General features: G+C 54.3%; 1 protein-coding gene across 3 annotated transcripts in view; it reads left to right on the forward strand.

The window, feature by feature from the left end:
* The window catches only part of GRK5 (G protein-coupled receptor kinase 5), a 224409-nt gene that overhangs the window by 197601 nt on the left and 9930 nt on the right, over nt 1-16878 (forward strand). For all 3 annotated transcript variants that reach the window (XM_058544109.1, XM_058544108.1, XM_058544110.1), the window contains 6 exons: nt 3293-3356; nt 4349-4489; nt 7031-7221; nt 9809-9846; nt 11657-11746; nt 13501-13709. In XM_058544109.1, the coding sequence (XP_058400092.1) occupies nt 3293-3356; nt 4349-4489; nt 7031-7221; nt 9809-9846; nt 11657-11746; nt 13501-13709 (733 nt within the window). The remainder of the gene's footprint in view (nt 1-3292; nt 3357-4348; nt 4490-7030; nt 7222-9808; nt 9847-11656; nt 11747-13500; nt 13710-16878) is intronic.

Consider the following 16878-nt stretch of genomic DNA (forward strand, 5'->3'; position numbering starts at 1 on the left):
GCCTTTGTGGGCTTGGGGTGAGGACGAGAAGAGATAAGCATAGCTCGTGCCTAGACAAGGCCAGTGCTTAGCAGAGCTCAGCCATTGGGCCCCAGGAAGTCAGTTGTGTGGTTGTCACCGAGATCATCAGCGTCATCATGGTTGTCATCCTCAGATGTCTGATACTGGAGGGAGCAGCTGCCAAGGCCAAGGGTCGGTCCTGGTTCTCATGATCCCAGGACAGACAGGGGATGTATTCATCAGGCCTCACCCCCGTCCTGGAGCCCTGGGCTGTGTAACACATGACCCCGATCTGTGCCACCTCCGCTGGGTGGCAGGGTGGGGTCAGGGCGTTGAACGTGGGCTCTGCAGCAGGCTCCCTGGACTCCAGTTCCAGCCCCGCCACTTACCCTCCATGACCTTGAGCAGCTCATTTCTCCTCTCGAAGCCTAAGCCTCTCATCTGCCCAGTGGGGACTGTAATAGTCTCACTTCCTGAGGCTGGTTTGAGGATTCCATTAGTCCATGTGCAAGGTACTTTGAGCAGTGGGGAGTGTTACCATAGAGACCCCTGGGGCGTCGGGTCCTTTATTCCTAGAGTTCTGATAATGACATCTGACTCTCACACAGAAGCTTCCAAAGAGTCTTTGCATGCAAATACCTTTCAATATCTCCATTTTACTGATGATGCAAGGCTCAGAGAGGTTGATGGGTTGGCCCTGAGTCACACAGCAAGGGCCTGGCAAGGCTGCAACCTGAACCCCAGGTCCCTCCCTCAAGTCCTTCACCCTAAGTCCACCCGGCACTCCTGTTTCAATAGAACCCTTTAGCTGTGGCCACTGGCTTTCGTTTTACTTGTCTGTACCAAATACATGAAATGGAGAGGTGGACTTTTTAAATCCATGTGTAACTGCATAGAAGTTATGCCCTTTTGAGGTCATTAAGTTGTTGAAGCCAGTAGGGCAGGACCTTGGCCTAGAAATGCCGTAAATGACTGACAGTGCCCCTCCTTCCCCCACCTTTTTTTTTGCTAACAAGATCATGGCCTGGTACTGCTGTACTGTTGAAATATTAAAGGGATTTTTTCCCTCCCAAGGTTAACCAAGAAATTCCTTGGAAATTGTATTACACTCATTTCCCCTAGCAGAGGAGTTCTGCGGTAATGTCGAGCAACTGTTTGTTCTCCATGTATCGTAAACTGTTAGGCCCGACGCCTTCATGTGGTTTCAAGGGCAGCTGCAGGAAACGCTTCCCAGGGCCGCACGGCGGGTGCCGGCACATGGCAGATTTCTCTACGGCCCGGGCCGCTCGTGTACAGAAGAAAGAGATGTGGCGATAAGAGTCCTGCAGAGGGGCAGCTCTGGGCCACCCATGGGGACTGGGCCCCGCTTCCTAAAGAAAGAGAGAGCGAGACACAGCATGGGATCCAGACAGGCGTGCCAGGGAGTGCCCTGGGGTTCTCGGGGCTGTCCTAAGAGATCAGTGTGGTGCCAAAGACGTGACTTCCAGTGAAACCCAAATCCTCTTCAGGACCCCGCAGCAAGAAGAGTTTCCACGGATATTCCTTGAAAAGCTCCCGGGTGACCAGAGGCTCACTGGTCTTTCTCGAGCTGACTCAGTTCTTTGGGCTAATTCAGTCTCGCTTCAATCTCTGCCCTGGTTGAGACTCTTAGGGTATGGTTGGGGGATGCTCAGAAATAGTCCTGGAGATCCAAGAGCCAATTTTAACAAGATAAAAGCTGATCGTTCTTTATCCATTAACTGATTGAGAGACACTTAGGTTTCCATATCTTGGCTATTTTGAATTATGCTGCAATGAACATGAGAGTGAAAATGTGGTACATATATACAATGGAATATTATTCAGCCTTAAAAAAGAAGGAAATCCTGCCATTTGTGCAACATGGATGAACCTGGAGGACATGATGCAAAGTGAAATAAGCCAGACACAGAAAGACAAATGCTGCATGACCTCACTTGTATGTGGAATCTAAAATAGGCAGACTCACAGAAGCAGAGGGTAGAATAGTGGTTGCCAGGGGTGGGGAGGGAATGGGAAATGGGAGATGCTGGTCAAGGGTACGAGGTTTCAGTTACGCAAGATGAATAAGTTCTGGGGATCTCACGAACAGCGTGGTGACGATAGTTAACAGTCGCGTATTATATACTTGAGATTTGCTCAGAGGGCAGATCCTCAGTGTTCTCATCAGAGAGAAAGCAAGAAAGGAAAGGAGGGAGGGAGGGAGGGGTGACTATGTGAGGTGATAGAATGTTAATTAGCTTGATTGGTGATCATTTTGCAGTGTATACATATATCAAAACATCAAATGTACACTGTGTGTCAATTACACCTCAGTAAAGCTGAAAAAAGGGGGAAAAAAGCTGATCATTCTTAATCACACAGGCCAGCGATGATAAGGCACACGCTTTCTGCGACATGGAGTCGTTCACTGCAACTCAATGACTGTTCGTTTATTTACTCCGAGAAGCCCCATCCTTGCCTCATGATCAGAGATTCTGTCTGATTAGACACTCTAAATGGCTTTGGCTAACTAAAATGGGGAGTTGAGAGACACAAATCGATGATTACTTCATAAATGCCGCTTTTGGCCAACAGGGTCTTCTAATGTCCTGGGGCTATGGGGGAAATATAACCAAGGGGCCCTCAGTGGTAGAAAGGCTGGGAACTGATGGTGAAAGATCGCTGAGGCTCGACTTGGAGACAGTAGCCTTTGACCCTTGGGGACGCCGGTCTTCTTGGGGCTCTGCCGGCACTGTAGGAGTGTGTCTGCAGAAAGGAATAGCCCCGGGCTCCTGGGGGCAGGAGGTGGGGACAGGAGGTGCAAGCCGAGCTGTGCAGGTGTGGGGAGGGCTTCAGTCTCCTCCATGGCCTCTGTGGGACACGGGACCTCCATGGCTCCTGGCCCCTCCCCTCTCCCTGCAGGGACACGGCTTTCTTCTGACTTTAGCCACACGATTTGCATTTGGGAGAGAGGGGAACCACACCGAAAGGGTGGTGAGGCAGCTTCGGTGCACATGTTTCAAATCATCTGCTCTTCCCTCCGAGTGAGCAAGGACTGCTCCCAGCTGCAGGGCGCTGAGGGCTGGAGGGCCGGGATTTGAACGCCGGCCCCAGAGCAAGTCCTTGAGGGTCCAGTCTGCAGCCATGATTCCTAGGGCTCTCCAGGGCCTGGATTGGAGGGCATGGAATTGTGCGTCGCACTGGCTGCTTTCAATGCTGCCGTTGTCTGTTTCTTATGGATTCTGCTTACTAACATCATGAGACCAATGTTGGATTCTTGGTTTTTTTCCAGGCAACCGGTAACCAAAAACACTTTCAGGCAGTACCGAGTGCTAGGAAAAGGGGGCTTTGGGGAGGTGAGTGAACATCCACTTTTTCAATGGAAAGTTCCTGTCCTCTGGTCACCTTTTCTGTCCCTTCTGGATTCGCCTAAGGTGTTCTAAGCAGGGATCCCCAGTGAAGGGCTCAGTCGTGCACCCCCTGGTGGAGAGGGAGGGTGAGGCACAGAGCCTTTGGGAAGGTCAGATGTGTCTAAGGTGGGAACAGAGGGTGTGGAGCGGCCCTCGCTGTCTGGGGCAGGGCAGGTAAGATAGGGGTGCTCTTGGAGGCAGCCTCGGGCAGGGTTCGAGTCTGGAGAGGAGAACTGGGCATCTCGGTTGTGTTTGGGAGAAGTGAGGGCATGAGGGGCCTAAGTGACTTGGCCGGATGAAGCTGTTAATACACACTGTAATCCTTTATCTGATCTTCCCAATATGTGAGGCAAGCCTTGTTATTCCCGTTTTAGAGATGAGGAAAGCTGAGGTTCAGAATGGTTAGGTGACCCAGCCAGGGTCACACAGCCGATGAGGGGCTGAACTAAGATCAGACCCAAATGCCCTGGTTCCCATTCCTCTGAATTATAAAATTAGAGTTCTCCCATCACTGCCCTGTAAAACAAGCCTCTCCTTTCAGCAACTGATGCTTGAAAGTCCCCAGGTGTCAGTGGCTGCATCTGGTTGGAAGTTTGGGACAGAGGAAATCTAGTTACCTCTGGGAGAGGGACGGTACTTTAGGCCTCAGCCAAACATCTAAACATCGGTGTAAATGGCTGATTCTGCACCTTCAAGGGCTGGGATTCATCTAAGGGAGGAGAAGGGAGGGCCAAGTGACACTGAAGCCAGATCTTGAGGGCAGGGTCTGGGGCAGCGTGGGTCCGAGGCCAGGCATCATCGGGTCCTGTGGCTGGGGGCGCCCACGAGGCCAGGCTCTGGCCCCGTCTGTTCCCAACCCCGGAGAGTCAGCATCCTGGCCTTGCAGGAGCATCGGGCAAGCTTTCCTTCACGTGCATGGCTTCTCTCTCGCACTTCAGGTCTGCGCCTGCCAGGTTCGGGCCACAGGTAAAATGTACGCCTGCAAGCGCTTGGAGAAGAAGAGGATCAAAAAGAGGAAAGGCGAGTCCATGGCACTCAACGAGAAGCAGATCCTCGAGAAGGTCAACAGTCGGTTTGTGGTGAGTGTCCAGGGCCCAGGACAGGCCACCCTTCTGGTGACTGGGACTTCATCCCTTGGGAAGGGGGTGGTCCTCCAGTGTGGCAGGTCCTCATCCTCCAGGGAGTGGAACACAGTGAGAGGAGGAGGCTGCAGAAAGGCAGCCAGATGCTCCCTCCATCACAAGGCACCTCATGGTCACTTGTGGCTGACTTTGTCCTGTCACTGGAGCCAGCCTGGCTCCCTCTGTCTGTGAGACCAAGGCTTCTGTTAACTCTTTGCTGGACAAACAAACCCACCCTGGGCCCACCCTGGTGCTTTGTTCCCACAGCCCCCTGTGGGCTGGTTTCGTCACGGTGAGACCTTGGTGTCAGTGTCCTAGAGAGCCCTCTTGTTTGTGTCCATTTGTTACTCCGTCTAGGCTAGGATCTGCCGCAGTAACAAATTATTCCCCAGCTCCCAGTAGCTGGAAACAACCAAGGCTGTTCTGTCGCTCACATGGAGTCCAGTCAGCTGGGGCCGCCCCCTCCGCCTTAGAGCGACCCCATCAGGAGTCTGGAGAGTGAGTGCTGGGGGGTGTGCACAGGAATTTCACGGCCTCGGCTGCAATGACGCTCCTCACTTCTGCCCTCGGTCCACTGGCCAGAACTAGTGACTGCAAGGGACAAGCCAGCTGCAGGAAGGCTGGGAAATGTGGATATTTGGTCCACTCGAAATGTCTCTGCCACTGGTTATTATGAAAAATAGCATGCACAGGTAAAAATTCAACCAGCACAGATAGGTACAAAATAAAAATAAAAGCCTCCCTCTTTGCGTAACCATTCCAACTTGTTTGATTCATGTGCAGGCTTTATTATTTTTAGCCAATGGGATCTTACTACAAATCTTATGTTGCAATGTTTTTCCCCTTAAATTGTAGATCTTTTTCTACATCCAGACCTATAGCTGTACCTCTCTTTTACGCTGTGCTCCATTCCCCTGAAATACAGGGAAGAGATAAATCATAACCTGTGCAACTGATCCCCACGGATAGATTGTTTCTGGTTCTTAAGCCACTGCAGACAAGGCTGCCATGTCCATCCTTGACCATCCCTTTGGCACAGTTCTTTGTGCATCTGTAGGGTGTATGCTGGTGGAGGAATTGCTGCGTCAGAGGGTGTGTGCCTTTCCATTTGGTAGCTGTTCCCAGATGGCTCTCCAGGAAGGTCTCTCCAATTAAACTTCCACCAGCTGTGAGAGCAGAGATGCCGTCAGCCTAGTGCTTTCGTCATTCTCCGGAGAGGAGGGGGTTTTATAAGGTGACACTCAGAGGGGACAGAAGTGTGTGTCTCTGGGTCTCATCCCAGGATGCCCCCAGCTGCCAGCCCCATCGGGGGTGAAAGGGTGGGCAGTGCAGTGGTGCTGTGTGGGAGGCAGTGGACAAGGCTAACACCAGCCATCATTTTGGCCCCAGGTCTCTGAGTCCAGAACCTTCCTCTGTGCTGCCAGCCCCCTTGAATAGGGACCGCCTGTCACTGCCTTGATACTGCCCGTGGAGCTCTTGTCACTAAAGGAAGGGGCAGTGCTGGCTCTTGTCAGGGTTGGTGATGGTGGGACCTACTCAGGGAAGAGTGCCGTGTGTGTGACAAACCCCGGTGGCACGTCTTCAAGGGCCTGGACCTTCCTCGGCTGTGCCCCACCCAGTGCCCCTGGCAGGGAGTTCCCACAGTGCCCCTCCTGGAGCCCTTCCTCAGCAGTCACCTGGGCAGGTGTGGGGGGGGGAGGGGCGGCAGCCGTGGTTGGCACCGGGGCATAGTCCCCAGAGCTCTCTCACCCTTGGCTGCCGTTCTGTCTCCTTTCCGCAGAAATAACTCCTGTCGTTCCTGACATTTGCATCCAAGTTTTATGGCCCAGCCTCTCCCCAGTCTGGTCCATGGTGGCCATATTTCATTTGTACCAGCTCCCTAAGTGGAGAAGGACAAGTACCAGCCAGTGTAATTTGCCTGAGACCCTGCCCTGCCCCCTCCTGCCAACCCACGGCCTCTGCCCACGGCACCTCAGGAAGCTGGTCTCCACCAGCAGGGACTAGATCCTCTCTGTTGATGGTCCCTTTGACCAGGCATGTCTTGCCTGCAAGAGGAGACAGTCTTTGCCAAGCTGTGTTCCATTTCACGAAGCCCCACCGTCCCTGTAGTAATGAGCCCCCAGCCCCAAGGGCATCCAGGCCCCACTTTTCTTGACCAGTCAACAAGGCAACACGCAGTTGTAGCCACCTGATGCACACACACGCTTTTGTGGTATAAAAGCACATCCTGTCCAGATCCCTGAGAGGGCAGGCTCCCAGCCTGCCCCTCCCCTCTTGCCTCCTCCCCTGGAACCACGGAACTGGAAGGGGTGAGTCCTTCATCAGCCAAGAGGGGCAGTGGGCAGGGGCACCGTGGGGCCATCTGGGTGCAGGGGGGTGGCGTGAAGCTGCTGCAGCTCTCCACCCCAGCCCTCCTCGCAGCTTCGAGGACCCTGAGGAGGAAGAGCAGAAGTGGGGGTCAGCCGCAGAACCTCATAGTGGTGCTGTCTCTGCTCACAGGTCAACCTGGCCTATGCCTACGAGACCAAGGACGCTCTGTGCTTGGTTCTGACCATCATGAATGGGGGCGACCTGAAGTTCCACATCTACAACATGGGGAACCCCGGCTTCGAGGAGGAGCGAGCCTTGTTCTATGCGGCGGAGATCCTGTGCGGCCTGGAAGACCTGCACCGTGAGAACACCATCTACAGGTGAGCGGGTGGCTGCCCCCTTCTCCCATCCAGGTCAGTGGGGTAATCCAGCCCTGCCACACGCTGGATCTGCAGTCATCCCACCCTGGGACTCCAGCCTGGTCATCATCCTTGTGAGTGAAGGTGCTTGAGTTGAACAGACTCCCACCGAGTGGAACCGAGTGAGGCGGGCTGCTTAGGGAGGCCAAGTGTGTGAAGTCATGCTCCCTCAAATTGATGAGGATGGGTCATGGCCCCTGGTCCCCTCCAACCCAGCGCCTGGGGAAACTCCATGGAGCCTGGTGGCCATGATCTGGAACCAGGCCCAGGAAGACTTTAGTAGGACCGCGACCGCAGCAGACATCAGAATGGACTCAGTCTGTCCCACACCATCCAGCTTTCTAGGACCAGGTGTCTAGATTCTGGGAGCAATGGCCTTCAAACCTTTCTCACAGCCCTCTGCAAAGAATTTTGAAAATCTGCGTGCCCTCAGATTAAATGCCTTTAAACATTTTAAGTGGACATCTGAAATAGTCCATCCTATGTTTAAACAGTGGCTAAGATTGATATTTTGAAACAGAACAGTTACACCACATTTTTAAAGGTACCAAGTGGAATCTAATTGCCGTAGCAAATTTCTTTCCACCATCATCCATCTAAAAAATGCATGAAAACTCTCTAATGGTGAGGAATTTCCTCTCATTTTCTTCTCTACTTCCCTCCTCCCCACAGGTAATATATTTTTTGCCTAAAACTCTTTCATTGATCAGCATTCAGCTCTGAACTATATGAAATATAAATATATATTTAAAGATTTATATATATATATATATATATATTTAAAGATTTAAAATTTTTTTCCTTTGACCAGAAGGCTCTAAGTGTTAAAATAATTTCTTCTGTTGAGTTGCTATTATAATTATTATTAGTAGATCCCAGTTCTAGACGGGACCCGGGGGCTTTGACACCCTGGAGCAGGGCGCCGTACTAATATACAGGAGCAGGGAGGAGCCTGCTTTTCTCTGTCTCGTAGGAGAAGAGCTACTGAGAAAGGGCAGGTGGGAGGGGAGATCCCAAACAATGCCAGACAGGGCATCATGGTTAAGGATCCAGAAATGAATATACTTGAAACCGGCAGCCAGCACATAGAGACTCCCTGGACCGTCCCTGCAGACCACCGGGCACCCCCCTCCCCACCCCCAATTTGGAGACCTTTGCCGTGAAGTTCTCGGAGATTGTCTTGGGAGCCCAAAAAGGTTTTGAAAACAAGAAGGAATGGTCTTGAGGACATTCCCTTCCCTCCATACCATCTCCCCATTTGTGCTTGTGTTTTGTTTTCATTCGAGTAAGAAGATAGAAAAATTTCCCTGCGGGTTGAAAAAAGAATCTGACACTCGATTGCCTTTCACTTAAAAAAAAAAAAAGGCAGCCCTCCAAGTCCAGCTCCTCTCCCAGGGAGGAAGAGAGCCACCGGGCCTCTCTGGCCCCAGCCGCTTGCCATCGCCTCTCCGGGGGTTTGGGTTCTGGCCCACGCCCACTAGCCAGCTGTCTTGCCAACCTGGTGGCCACTGCTTTATTGAGACGATGGCTCCTGCCCTTATTTGGAATTGTTAACACATCGAAAGAATGCAAATTAAATAACAACAGCAACAAAGGTATTTTGTAATAAAAAACTACATACAAACGCTAATTATCACTTTGTGAGGTTGCCCCACTGGGTTTGGGTACGTTAACCACTCCCCAGGAGGACAGCTGCATCAGTTAAATACACAAAGCCGGTTGTTGAGAATCAGATTCTCGATCCAGATGCTGTGTATTGTTTGCCCAATGGCTTAACTGAGTTGCACACACTATGCTACTGGCTGTTCTTTTACATGAGGAGAAGACCTTTTACTAGTAAAACCAGACACTTCTGCTGCCTCTCTCCCCTACTGGGAGTGGAGAAGTTCCCTTTCTTATGAGCACGATCATGTCATCAAAGAGAGGAGAGACAGGGACAGGAGGAGGTGGCTGCACCTACAGCTGTGCCTTCTGGCTGTGCTTTCTCCCAGGCTGTAGCTCAGCTGGATTGGGGAGCCAGCCAGGCTCCTGGGGGCTCCATCCCAAAGGGTTCTTTCTCCTGGTGGTTGCCATCCTCTCCCCTCCAATTCTCTGCCCACTTCCACAGCTGCTGCCTTGTTCTCAATAGTTTCCCTTTCTTGATTCCCAGGCCCTGCTCTGCCTTCATGGCATCCCAGGGCATCCTGAGACCTCAGGGTCTTCCCAGCCCTGGAGGGGTCTGACACCACACCAACAGAAGTATTCTCAGCCCCAGGGGCTGTCAGCGTGTGGACAGGTGCCAGGACTGACCGTTGCCTAACCTTCTTCTCAGTCACTCTCCAGAGTTGGGAAGATGCCTGTGGCAAACAGCAGCATTTGCTTTAAATTACTAGAAGGAGAGAAATTAGCCCAAGATTGTCTTGACCCAGAGAGAGACCAGACAGCCTGAGCCAAGAGGTGGGAAGGAAACTCTCAGGCCTGGTTGGCTCAAAGGGGTCAACCCAGATGTCATTAGGCCCTTGCTGCCTGGAATACCCACACTCACACGCTCATGATCTTTCCCTTTCAGAGATTTGAAACCCGAAAATATCCTGCTAGACGATTACGGTAAGTCGGGGAGTGGCCCGGAAGACCCTTTTCCTGCTTTATGGCTGAGGCGAGCATCGCAACCCATAAGGGAGCCTCCCAGCAGAGACTCTCAGAAGCACTGGCCCTGGGCCCACGGGAGGGCAGTGGGCAAGTAGGGGGAGGACCCACTCCTGCTCCTCAATCCTGGGTACCGGGGGAAGGGAGTGGGCATGGATAACTCTCCTACTTCGTGGAGAAGCAGTGTGGCTCAGTCAAGAGAGAGACAGAGCACTGAATGAGGAGTCCAGAATTTCAGAGATACTGGGCAAATACTTAACTCGCATGCAACTTCTCTGGAGCTCATCTTCCTTGTTTATGAAATGGAAACAGTGGGTCCTGCTGTGCATCCCTCAGAGGGTGGAGGGTGGTGGTGCGGTTCTGACAAGATAGCTTGAGGGGAAATTGTTCTGTCAACTATAGCCAGCTATAACTGTTAGGCATTGTTACTGGTGCATCACCATTGTTATTTTCTCGTGTGTGTGTGTGTGTGTGTGTGTGTGTACGCACATGGATGACAAGAACAACCACAGTAACCCCTCACATCTGTTTAGCCTCTCACACCTGGGAAACAGCTTTCACATCTTTTCTCTGACTAGATCTTCCCTCTCCACAGAGGGACAGGGCCGGCATCCCTGTGCCCATTTTACAGGCGACAAGATTGAGGCTCAGAAGAGCCAACCCACCAAGGTCACTCAGCAGTATCAGCGGGGAGCTGAGACCAGGAACTGGGTCTCCCTGCAGCACATCCCGGACACCAGGCAGCCCCAGGCAGAGGGAGGGAGGAAGGGAGGCAGGGCGTTGGTGACCCGGAGAGAGGTTTTGGTGTGATGCTGCCATGTGGAGGAGCAGGCAGAGCGTAGGGCCTTCCACCCCTCTCGGATGAGCCCAGTGCCCACTGGGGTTCCCTGCTGGTCTCAGAACCGTGCCCACCACTGGTCTGTGGCCCAACAGCTGGAATCTGCATGCTTTCTTCCCCGGTTCCTGCCTTTGTCAGGGGCTGCTGAGCCGGGGGCATCCACACAGCTCCGGCCTGGTGGGGGTCCCTGGCACTGGGCCTTGCTGAGGTCCATGCTGTGGGGCCCTGGCGTCCACAGCAGGGAAGAGGGCAGTATTCCTTCCTGCAGGGTCAGATATGGCCGTGACCCCCTGGGTGGGCCGCCAGGGAGACGACGCCGAGGCGCAGCTCAGCGCAGTGTCTCCTCGGCCTTTGGGGGTCCGTCCTGGACGGGGAGCTCCACTTCCGTCTCCCAGTCTCCGCAGGGCCTGGACGCCTTCCCTTCTTGTTTCTCCAAAGGGAGAAATTTAACAACCTCCAAAGACCAACAGGGCAGGACAGGGAGTTGCTTCCCAAATTACTTTATAATTTTTCCCCTTAAGCAAATCGTTGGAAAATGTCAGGAGAATCTCACATTTTTCCCATGGAGCAATCCCGGAATCAGGCCAAGGCGTTTTAAGCTTTGTGACCTCGGCCTTCCAAGAAGCTCATCGGGGCATTTTATGAGGCAGGTCAGCCATCATCCAGCCAAATCCAGGCATCCTTTTGCATCTTTATGTTTTTCTCCTAAAAAGCAATGATTTACCCACGTTCTCTGATACCTGGACTCTCTCAAGGGTCTGTGGTCACCCTGAGAGGGCAGATTGGGATCCCAGTCTTCATGGGACAGAAGAAAATGCAAGAGCCCACATGTCTTGCCCAGGGACATGTGGCAAGTCTGTGGCCCTGCCCAGGGTGGGCCAAATGTCCACACTGCTGTCACAGGAACCCACTGACTCTGCTTTCCCCCCTCAGGCCACATTAGGATCTCGGACCTGGGTCTGGCCGTGAAGATCCCTGAGGGAGACCTGATCCGCGGCCGCGTGGGCACCGTCGGCTACATGGGTGAGAGCAGTACAGCCCCTCCCCGAGCCCACCCCTCGGAGCCCCTGGCCTCTTTCTGCCACTCACATCAGAAGTGGAGTCACAGTGGGAAGTGGGAGGTCTTAGCCAGGGTGGGGGAGGGTTGGGGCCCCGGGGTGCGACTGGACTAAACTGAGCACTCTGCAACCCCACCCCCAGCCCCACCTGCGTCTCAAAGCCAAGCCACTCTTGGGGTCAGTGGCCAGAGCTGGCACACAGTGCTCCTTGCAGGGAGGTGAAGTAGGGGTCGGGTGAGTGGGCAGACAGCCTTTCAGGGAGACCCCTGAGAGGAGGGAAGCCATTAGGAAGGGCCCAGAAAGGAGAGGAGTGCACTGCCTACTGTGTCACCAAGCATGATCCTAAGGAGAAGCAAGCCTTGGGCTCCCTGCCCTACCTCCCCTGAGGCTATGCAGAGACCATTGTCCTGGGGGCTGCAGGGGAGAGACCTGGAGCTACATCCAGTCCCCTGGAATCCTCCTGCCCATTAGGGACATCCCCTGGGCTTCCTCCTGCACACCTCACACACGTGCGCCCACTCACCCCAGGAAGCTGGAGGCTCCAGAAAGCTCTGAGGGCCAAGGATGTTGTTGCCCTCTGCCAGGCTTGTCTTTCTTTTGTCTCTGGTGCTAGAGGGTCCTTTTCAGATTGCAACATTTGGGAAACGTGGGGTGTGTGTCTGTACATTAGTGTGTATATACCCATGTGAATGCTAATGGATGGATGGATGGATGGATGGACGGATGATAGATACATGGGTACACAGATACACAGATAGATGGTTGATAGACAGATGATGAATATAGATAGATGATTGAGGATGGATGGATAGATGGATGGATGGATGGATGGATGGACAGATGATAGATAGACACATGGGTACATAGGTAGATACACAGATAGATGGTTGATAGACAGATGATGAGTATAGATAGATGATAGATGATAGATGATAAATGGATGATGAATGGATGGGTGGATGGATAGATAGATAAATGGATGACAGATAGAGAGATGATAGATGGATCTATCATCTTTGTGTGCATCTCCCTGGGCATCTGTGTCCGTCCCCTCTTGCACAGAGTGTTGCATGCATCCTTTTGCATGGACTCTGTTGTGTGCATACTGGCACATGTGTGGATGCTTTTGCCTCTGAATGTATGTGGCCTACCTGATGACATGGAACTCTTTTTTGTACTTCTATGGTGAATCTATAATTCATTTTATCAAAGTAGTAGGAAAGCCATAGTGAACAGCTGTTTGAATTCCAGATAAATTTAAAATCATCTTTAATTTGGGTGGACATGCCTTCATTCATTGATATGAATATATGTGCAGCACCTGCCATGTGCCAGGTGTCATACCTGTTACTGGAGACACAGCAGTGAGTAAGGCAGCTCATATTCTAGTGGGGGAGACAGAAAGGGAACAGGCAGTTTCCATCCACTGTGGTCAGAGTTATGAAGCCAGTCAGAGTCCTTCCAGAACACAGAGGAGAGCAATCAGGGCAGGCTTCCTGGAGGAGGTGGTATTTATGGCAGTTAAAAAGCAGGCGCCAGCAGAGGGAAGAGTGTCCCAGCCATGAAGCTCCAGGTCTTCTGTAAGCAACGCTGTCACTCCTGGGAGCAGGACGCCTGAGGCCTGGCTGGAGTGAGTCGCAGCCCTGACCCCATATGCCCAGGCTCTGTCCTGCCGCCAGCTGTCTCTCACCTCTCCTCGCTCCCCTCCTTTGCCCCCAGCTCCAGAGGTCCTGAACAACCAGAGGTATGGCCTGAGCCCCGACTACTGGGGTCTGGGCTGCCTCATCTACGAGATGATCGAGGGCCAGTCGCCATTCCGTGGCCGCAAGGAGAAGGTGAAGAGGGAGGAGGTGGACCGCCGGGTCCTGGAGACGGAGGAGGTGTACTCACAGAAGTTCTCTGAGGAGGCCAAGTCCATCTGCAAAATGGTGAGCTCCTGGTGAGCCAGACACTGCCCGGGGGCGACTCTCCCCCCTGCCCCCAGCCGAGAACAGCAAACAGGCTGAGGGGACAGGGTCGGGGCACACGAGGTGTGGGCGGGGAAGCCACCAAGCCAGAGGAGCAGATGCTCCTTGGTGTGGACTGGGATGGTCCACAACGTCTTCCGGAAGAAATCCTGGGGTGAGGGCAGGGCAGCCCCCTGACAAGGAACGGGGACTGAGGTGTCAGTGTGAGACCCCCTCACATCCAGCTTTGTGGGGGAAACCAGCACAGGAGAGAAAGGAGATGATTCCAGCTGGTCCCCAGGATACAAAGAGATCGCGGGGCAGCCCCTGCCCTTGACCTTGGGCCTCCTGCTCCCTCTAAGTCTGGTTCCCTGGGTGCTGGCCTGAGGCCAGGGGCTGCAGGCAGTGGGTGGTGATAATTTCAGGCTTTGAACATCTTTTAACAGAGTTTTCCATCCACTAAATGGAATGCTGGTCACACCAGCTCGGGTCCTGCGTGACAGCATCTGTGGATAGTGAGATTTGACTCATTCATTGGCAGAGTGCACGTGGGGAGTGACCTTTAGACAGGCTGGCTAGGTGGGGCCAGGTTGGGGGCTGGAAGCCAGAGGAAGGAGCCATCAAAAGTGGAGCCGCTGCCCTTCGCCTCGGCCCAGGTGGGCCCACTCCTGGCCAGGGGCTTTGTAGGGAGATGGCCACTGCCCGCTCCTGCCCTCTCTCAGGCTCCCAAGTCCTGCCTGTGCCCCCCGGGGGCCTCCTCCCCCGCTGCCAGGCACAGCTGTGCCGCACCCCCACTGCGGGCGGCTGCTCTCCAATGCCAGCCACACGGGCAGCTCCGCGCACCTGCGAGCCTGCAGACTTCCTTCCTCTCCCTGGAGCGCTCGCTGCTGCACCTGGAGTGGCAGACGGGCAGGCTGGACGTCGGGGGGGGGGCTGCCCTCCCTCCCGCCTCTCTGAATCGTGTGCAGAAACAACCAGGCTGGAGTGCAGAGAAGAGCAGGCCCAGGGAGCTGATGTGGAATAGCAAAGCTTCCGCTGCCAGGAAACCTGTGGCTGCACTGCTAGGGCCGGGCACCCATCTGGGGTAGCTCCCCGCCCCGGGAGGCCCCACTCCTGGAGCTGTCCACCCACTGCTTGCCCACTTCATCTCAGCAGCTGTAGTCTGATGTCACAGCCCCATGGGAAGAAGGATTTGGGGCTAGATCTGCCATCTGACCACTTCCAAAAGAAGAGGAACCACAGATGTGTCGTTTACATGTGGGAGAGACACCGAGGGAGGGACAGTGTGGACACATGCAAACACACCCCCAAACACATGGCCTGGGGGCCAGCCTGCAGCTGTGCATTGCACACAGGCCCGGGCCTCCAGGAAATCCAGGTTGTTACAGCAGCTAGAGTTGGGGTGGGGGGACAGGAGGAGCAAGGCAGCAAAAGCCGGGTAATGTGGGTTCCTACGGATGTTTGAAAATCGGGAGGGGGTGGGGGGCGGCAATCCTTGGTTGTGTCGCTGCGAGGTACCTATCAAGTGGGACCAAACTGGACAAGTGATAGAAGAGGGAAGCCCGAGCATCACCAGATGCCCCAGGTCAGGGCCGGGGATTCAGAGAAGCAGGTCTTGAGAGACCCCAACAGGGACGTGGGGTGTGCTGAGAGGACAGAGAGGCAGAGGGGGCCCCTCCCTGCCCGCAGCCATCCGCTTTGTCGTCTGACTTGGGAGCACCAGGACCAGTGTGCCCTCTGCTGCCCCCTGGTGGCCACTGAGGGACAGGCAGCGGCCAAGCTGGGGGCTGGGGGTGGACCTGGGCCTGCGGATGCTAAGTGTCAAACCATCGTCCCCTTGCCTTTATCCGCTGGAAGAATCGCTAGAGTCCTCTGGCCTTGCTCCGTTTTCTTAAAAATGACCCTGGGGTCTTGGGATTCTGGTCTTGGGCTTCCTCTGTGCCCTGAACTGTAGCCCATCTGGGCTGGCAGCCAGACTTGCCCTGTCCCCTCCAACAGACACCAGCGCAGGACCCTGCGGGGCTTGACTGTAAGGAGCCCATGGAGGCCCAGGCCCCACCAGGCTGCTTCTCTACTCCAGCAGCCCCAGCTTTGCCAGAGAAGGTGGCTCCACAAACAGCAAGGAAGCCAGTCCCTGGACCTCAGATTCCGTCCTCCATTCCATCTCGGCAGCCACAGGACCCTCCCCACTGCCCCTGGGGTCTAGAAATTCGTGCATCTCACTGCCTGGTCTCCTGGGTCCAGTCCCTAGGCCCAGACCTCAGCCCCCACCTTCCACAGGCCCCTGCTGAGTCCCAGAACTGGTCCTTCCCCACCCCCTCCAGCTCCGCGCTCTGGCCCTTCAGCCACCTCAGCCTCACTCCTCCTTCCAGCCCATCTCTAGTCCTCCTCCTCCAGGAAGCCCACTCTGCCTGCCTCACTTGCCCAGCTCACACCATCTCCCCCTCTCGCTTCTCTTGATGTACACCTGACATCATGGTTCAAACACTTTACCTGATGCCCAGTTGGCAAACAGGCAGCATGTAGGTGGGTGTTAATTTGGCCTACACAATGTTTGAGAAAGAGGTGGATGGTGGGTTAATTGCCCAGATTTAAAGTTGGGGAGATTTCACATAAAAACCTGGATTTTCTGGCTTCTCTTGAAAAAAGCAGAAGCTCTGGGCGCGGCCGATATTCCTGCCTGTCGGGAGCTGATGGGCAGCCTGGCACGGCCCGCCCAGCCCACCCTTGCCTTTATCGCCCTCATTTGTGTCATCTGTCTGGCCAGCCCTGCAGGCTCTGGGGTCTGCAGCCGGGTGGTCCAGGCCCCGAATGACGAGTCTTGCCTCTTTGGGATTTCTCGGAACAGGGAGGGGCCCAGGCCCAGCAGAGCCTGATTCCTTTGTGGGAAGGCAAAGCCCCTGGAGAAGAGACGTTGAGGCCCTGAGCCACCAGCCCCAGTGGGCAAAACACGCCTGGGTGGTCTGTGGACGAAAGGATGACATCGTGAGTGCTGTCTCATGCCCCACTGCCACCTTTGATTCTTTGTTTGAGGGGTGAGGGTCAGTCCCTGGGAGCCTCTCCCTTCATACCATGAGCCCCAGAAGGCCCACCTGCCCGCTGGCTCTCCACCGCACCCCCAGCCCACACGGGCCAGCGGGAAACGTGTATC

The sequence above is a fragment of the Diceros bicornis genome, chromosome 6 (genome assembly GCF_020826845.1).
Source record: "Diceros bicornis minor isolate mBicDic1 chromosome 6, mDicBic1.mat.cur, whole genome shotgun sequence".
Classification (NCBI taxonomy): Eukaryota; Metazoa; Chordata; class Mammalia; order Perissodactyla; family Rhinocerotidae; genus Diceros; species Diceros bicornis.